Here is a 6,955-nt window from a genome sequence, read left to right on the forward strand (position 1 = left end):
GATCATGTGACTGAAACCTATCAACAGAAGCTCAATGCACAGTAAATAATGCTGGCTCTGTCTTGTCTTTTAGGAACCCCCAATGCTGCTCCCCCTCAGGACACTCACACTAAAAACTCCCACAGTCAAAGTCGCTCCCGGTCCCATGAACCAGAGTCTCAAGCGGCTCACCAGCGCCGCTCACAGGTCATCGCTGACAACTACAACCCTGCAGATTTTCAGCGAGGCAAAGGCCCTCAGTTTGTCAAGTCTCCCAAGGGAAACTACAAGAGCAGCGGGGGCAATAACAATAACAACGGAGGGGGCAAGTCTGCTAAGTGCCACGGCCACCACGCCCCTCTCCACACGGGACAGGATGTGTACCACCTGCCCCCCCAGGCCACCCAAACCTCCAATCACCACCAGCACCCTCTCCAACACAGCCACAGCAAACGTCTTCGGGCCAAAACCAGGGAGTCCCCTTCCAAACTACCCCTGTCCTCGCCTCAGTCGCACCCGCAGCCCCAAGTCCAGTCTGTGTTGCCCAGTCTGGAGAGGGAGCCGGGCAGTCCGGGGTTCGTGGTTCCCGTGGTCCAACGACACGAGCATCATCACCACCACGAACATCATCATCACCACCACTACCACCATTACCATCAAACATGACTGCCTTAATGTCAACGAAAAGTGGCGCGGCGCATCAGAGGTGGCGCTTTTGATTCTGGAAGTGAAATTCCCATTGTTTCTATTCTGTAGACTTAATAAAAACACATACTTTTATTAAGGGGCTTGCATAGAAAGGAGGTGGATCATTATTTGGCAAAAAGCTAGTGCCAGAAAGTGAATTTTTCTCATCTTTCTCATTGCATTGGAGTATTTTCAGCGGCTATATCAAATCCACTGAACCTTTAGAATGTACTCTCAATCGCACAGCCTCCATCAAATCTTTAAAGTCTTAATATGTCACATTTTTTAATCATCTGTGAAACAAAATAATGGGAATTTTTACTCTTAGAACCAAAAGTGTCTGCTTACTATGAGCTCCATATAGACAACCTCCCACACTAGTCTGAAGGAGGCGACATCCCACTTTAGAGTATTCGTCTGTCGAGGACTTTTATATCGTTATTGTCAAGCTATATTTGGATATACGCTGAGATTTATTGAAAATCATGTAGAGTCATACTGAAAAGAAGGATGTTTATGAAGCTATTGTTATTGTGTACTAATGCAAGTCTATGTGGCACAGTTTGGACATTTATGTATTTCTGCTGGGACTGCATCTTTACTCATGTTTAATTGAAAACCAGAAAGCTACCAAGCTGAAGACACACTCTCCTTTAATGCTACTGGTTGACAACCCTTGAAGCTAAGTGTCCGATCAAAGGTTGTGTCTGTCAGTGGCACGCATTTCCAAAAAAACAGGGATCTCAGGTGCTAAGGTGCTGCTGCTCTCATGCGTTCCATAGAAGCTGCTTCGTCGGGGTGGCCGGCTGTGGACTGAGGGAAGGGATGGGGTTAAAATCACCACTGCCAGTTTTAATGCAAAAATACCTTGCTATATGTATAAAACAAATCTATATATGTAAACACATTTTACTGTATAATTATTCTGTATATGCATATTTCATCATGGATATAGATATGCATATTTGTATTTTGTCTTTTATATATTTTAATAAACATATAGTTAACATACCTTTTGGTCTCATTCATTTCCACTTCATATAATAAGACTTAAAAGGTAAATTATGTGCACAGGAACAGGCTTCACCAGCTCACACCTTTTGGAACTGTCCTAACTTAACAACATTTTTAAATTGATGTCTGATGTTTGCAGAACACAGTTACAACCTGATCCTGTGCTGGCAGTTTCTGGAGTACCTCCAGAAACTGCTAATCTTATTAACAAGCAGAAAACGGTTATCAAATTTTTTCAGTGTTTTCTAGAACAGGGTTTCCCAAACCTTTTTGGTTGAGACCCCAAAACTTGACACTTAAACAACTTGGGTCCCCCATTGTGTAAAGTTATTGCAGATCATGCTACTTTGTGTGATGCTACTGCACAAAAACATTTTAAAGTCAAGTTAATATGTATTCAAACAGTTTGTTTTAAAGGGGCTAGATGCAAGTTGGTCATTTTATACTCACTACTGCTACCTCAGGTCTTATGTGTAACTGCAGGTTCTACTGTATATTGAGCTCGTGCATGACAACACTTCGGACCCGAATTAACAACTTTTTGAGTGACAGTGCAGGATTTTAGAGGTGCAGTGCTCACCTCCCTCACCTCCCACCCACTGCACGGGACTGTAGAGGAGCTGAGCAGCTCTTTCAGTGGGAGATTGAGACACACTCAGTGCTAGATTAAGCACTACCACAAGGCCTTCATTTCCCCACTGCTGTTAGACTGCACAACAAGACTGTAAAGTAACATGTGCAATATTCCCTGTATCAGCATCACTTATTGACAACCTGCACGAGGACTGTAAACTTTGCAATGCTGACCTTGATGTTCTACTTTTTATAGTCTGTTCTTTTTTTATTCTATTTCTATTTTATTCTTTATTTCCTTATTGTTTATATTTCTGCCCCTTAAGATTTTTGCTTTTAGTCATTGTTTTTTTTTTTTTTAACTATTTAACTGTTTGCACTTTTCCTGTCTATTTTGCACAACCTGAGTGATCTTATTAAGTGCCGAATGTACAAGTGAATTTATCCATTGTGAGATCAATAAAAGATTATCTTATCTTTATATTGCACTTTTAAATCTGACAACTAGAGGGCGACACATAACCAGATAAAGGTCACTGGTCCATGCGGGGTGAAATGGTGTAAAAACGTACTTTTAGCTTCCACGTCCTTTACTTTTTTTTGTCGTGTTCAGTCGACATGACCCACGATTATTCATGTAATAATGTGAAAACAAATTATCACAGTTTATTTCCTATTAGTCTTTTCTGTTGCAATTTTTCACATGAGCGCGCTTAATTGGTGGCAGGGCCCAGAGAGAGCTGCATTCTCCGCTCTGGTCGTCAGGGATTTAGGGAAGGACTGAATCCGAGCCCCGACTGAGACAAACAATGGCTGCTATGAAAGGCGAGGGGAGGGTCGGCCCAATGCAAATATCCACCACAGTGTGCGCCTTGGAGTGAACCTGTGCTAAACACTGTCCAAACTGGCTGTTTCCACCAAGTAAGTCCCAGCGATGACCAGAACTGACGCACGCGTGTAAATGGCTCCTGCTATTTCCCTCTCTCCTTCACGTGCACTTTTAATAGTTTCAGCAACAAGTGGCCAACTTTTAAGGCGAGAAATGACAAGAAGGAGCGATCTGCAAATGGGGAGATGAGGACAAGGCAGTAGCATCCCTGAGACGTGCACCTGCTGAGGATCCCGAGGAGAGGTTTGTGCAGTAAACATAACTACTTTTACATGTTTGTGTGCATAAACATAGCCTATACTAAGATTCTTCATAAACAGGCTGCTGCAGATCACTTTATTGAGCTTATGTTTGACTTTATGTGCAGTTTGACCACCCCTTAAGCAGAGGAAGATGTGCTTTTATCGCAAACGTTCATGAGAAAAGTTTTACAACATAATAGATCAGTAGGAGACTGTGTCAGCCTGTATAGATGTGGGAGTCTTACTTGAATGCCGACAGTGTCAGGTGCCTGGGTGAGTGAAACATGCTCTGCTACTTGAATAGGGACATGTCTTCTTGGGGCTGTTTTGCACTCATTCTTGTCTCTTCTCCACTTCTAAACATCATCAATCATTTGCGCTTTCTATGGTTTTGTCAGGGGGAAAGTAATGCAGTAAAATGCTACTGTAAAGCGTATCTCATCCCCCCCAGAGGAAACTTCAAAGTGAGCTCAACATGAGGCCTTTATGTGGACAATTGGTCCATTCTGCCCCTGCACCCCAAACTCCGGGACCCCCCCCTCCACACTCTCTCTGCTCCCCACTTCCACTTGATTAAGCTCTAGGCTCAGCACAGTCCCAAAGTCTGGAGGGAAAAATGCTTCACTAATTCTCACTCAAAAGAAATAGAAGACTGCTCTAGTTGCTCTGATTTGTATCTGGTTCATTAAGCCGACGTGTGTGTTTTCCACGCTTGTAAGATAAGTGAGCACAGAGCTATGTTGTGAGTGATGACAGGAGGATTAGTGAGAGGAAATAATTGGTTTGATATTGTCAGTAGGAGAAGGATCGAAGTGAGTCCAGTTTAGGGTCATAATGATAATGCTCATGCAGATGTGGAAGCAGATGTAACAAAGCTCTCTCATCAGCAAATGCAACAAAAAGGTCAAAAGTGCCTTGTTACGCAGAAGAAGTTTACAAAACGCTACAACAATGGAGAACATGTAAACTGGAAACAAAATGACAAGTCTTTTTGGTGTGAGGCAAGAGGACAGACTGTGTTTCCACCTTCCCTGCATTCAGTATGTTTGTAACTTGATTGAAAAAAGCTATTGTTTATCCTCATAACCCCCACCTGAACCGAGGACATTTTCTCCAGTTTGACTTTACCCAAAGCTAAAAGCTTCAGGATAGGACCAAAAATTATATGAAAAGGTGATGAAAACGCAAATGCAAGAAAACCAAAAAAGAGCAACAGAAAAGGGACAGAAAAGGGACAGAAAAGGGACGAAAACAAGGATGAAAATGCAACAAAAGAGCGACAAGAATGTGACAAAAAGTCGATGAAAAAGTGACGAAAATGTGATGAAAACAAAAAAGCTATGGAAAAAAGTGTCAAATGCAACGCAAGGAAAAAGCTCCATTTAGATGAGGTGTTTAGGTCTTAGCTTTACACTGGCCTGTAGGCTGTGTGACCTTATGGATTTGGGTAAAGCTGAACTGGAGAAAATCCATGAGGTTAAACTCTTACGCACAGGAAGAACTGACATGAGGTAGAGCTGTACAATTATTCGCCATCAAATCACAGTTCGAATGGTCGTGATTGCGAACATGGCAGGTGTTTAGGCAGTGGCCTACAGTATCCTTTCCAAACAACTAAAAAAATGATAGTGTCCATGACATTGTGTGCTTGGGCTGACAAAAAACCTTCAGACAGATTCAATTTGTGATTTTTATATTTGAAACATTTAAATGCATAAACTGCTAATATGATGAGTGAAGGAAGTCATTTTACTTTTTCCCCACATTCGAACAATACACAATAATCTACTAAAAAATATATCTTTTTTAAATGTATTTATTTGATCGGGACAACACACATTAATGAACAATCATATACAGTTGAACACAAATTGTAATTGTGCCAGATTGTAGCAAAACTGCTAATTTACATCTGTAGTCCCGAGGCAGGTCATTAGTAATATTTGGTTTTATGAGTTGAGCTTCCAGCTTTCCTTTCAGAGTACCTCTAGGGGACAGCCACGTGACTAAACCGAGATGGAATCACACTCTCCAAAAAATGTATATCTATATTACTTTGTGCAAAACACTTTAATATTGAGTTGTTTTTACTAGTTAACATTTAGTTGACTGAGATGATTTCACTTTTCTGAGATGTTTCTGACTCGATTCAAAACATTATGTCTTTAATTCAGCATGATTTATCTGCCAGTGGGGTAAGAAAATTGCACTTGTCCCACTGGCAGTTTTACTTTCTTATTTCAAGCAAACATACCTTAGAACCAAACAAGCAAAGTATTCTTGGTCCGATCAAGACAAAGTCTAAGTGAGTAAAAACTTTCAAAACAAGACTCGTATTCTCAAATCAAGTCATTTAAATCCATGCTTGATATTTATTTTTTTGTAGTGCATTTACTTTAGAAAACTCAGAACTTTTATCTGCTGCATCTGAACCTAAAATCAGAGGCTCAACAGTTCTGACTGGTGAACATCTACCACTCAAATGCCACAGACAGAAGAGAAAAAAAACCTCTCAGCCTCTTGAGGTTAAGTTTCCATCTTAAAACACGCACTGAATCTTAATATCAAACAAAAATCCAACTGAATTCACATTACTTACATTTTTTCCCATCTTTGTGCAGCCCTCAGCAAATACATGACACAGACAAAAGTACAAGTTGGTCTCATTGTTTTGGGTGCTCTCGTCTCTTTAGGTTCTGTGAATGCCACCACCACGGCTGTTTATGACAACTTTTTACAACTGAAGAAAAAGCACTCGGCACCACTCCTCCTCGAGTGCCCCTTTTATTGCCACCGAGGGCCTTTGTGAACGGCACCTATTTAATTGCAAATCACATCACGGCAAATCTATTCTCCCCACGTTTTTTCCACAGTTGGTTTTACAGTATTTGTGAGTAATTACTTCTATTGGGCAGAGCAAGCGGTGGCCAGCTCGAGACTACAGTATAAATTCTCTGTGGGGCGGTGGGGTTGCCCGGAGATAAGAGCCCCTGCGACATGAAGGCTGTCTGCTCCTCTTCAGCCCGCCGCCACCGCTTCCCCGCTCAGCTTACATCTCCTCTGCATACTAATAAGCCGGACAAAGCTGATTGCAAACCAGGCTTGTCAAACTGATTATTAATATTCCAGACTTTAGGAGCTTTTCACATGGGGTTTATGGAAATTCCCGCCATTGTTGTTAGAAATATAGTTTAATTTTCCCACGTTCGCCGCTTGAGAAACTGAGCCCCCTCCAGACAGACTCTCACTACTGCACTGCTGCTGCTTTGACTTGAAAAACACAAATGAAATGTTTACTGAAGCGCTCCAGCCTTATCGTTTTACAAATCCATCAACACTTCATCTTTAAACAAGAAAGCCACATATAACATGATGCACTGCGAGCAAGGGGGAAAACAACTTAGGGCACTTTACAACACAAAACATGCACAGTAGGCTAATTTTCCAGGTTTATACTGACTAAGATCCTTGCTCAAGATGGAGAGTTATGTATCCAGTCTGCAGTTTATCAATACGATTATGCTAATTATTTTATTCAACATAATAATGACATGGATTGAAGGGGAGGGGG

At 41.5% G+C, this 6,955-nt stretch overlaps 1 protein-coding gene across 2 annotated transcripts in view; it reads left to right on the forward strand.

Moving 5' to 3' along the window:
- The window catches only part of nkd2b (NKD inhibitor of WNT signaling pathway 2b), a 30,455-nt gene extending 29,475 nt beyond the window's left edge, over positions 1-980 (forward strand). For both annotated transcript variants that reach the window (XM_079561157.1, XM_079561158.1), the window contains exon 10: positions 74-980. In XM_079561157.1, coding sequence (XP_079417283.1) covers positions 74-645 — 572 coding nt within the window. In that variant the 3' untranslated portion in view covers positions 646-980. The remainder of the gene's footprint in view (positions 1-73) is intronic.
- Positions 981-6,955: the final 5,975 nt, after the last annotated feature.

Source organism: Gobius niger (genome assembly GCF_951799975.1).
Source record: "Gobius niger genome assembly, chromosome: 8".
In the NCBI taxonomy this organism is placed as follows: Eukaryota; Metazoa; Chordata; class Actinopteri; order Gobiiformes; family Gobiidae; genus Gobius; species Gobius niger.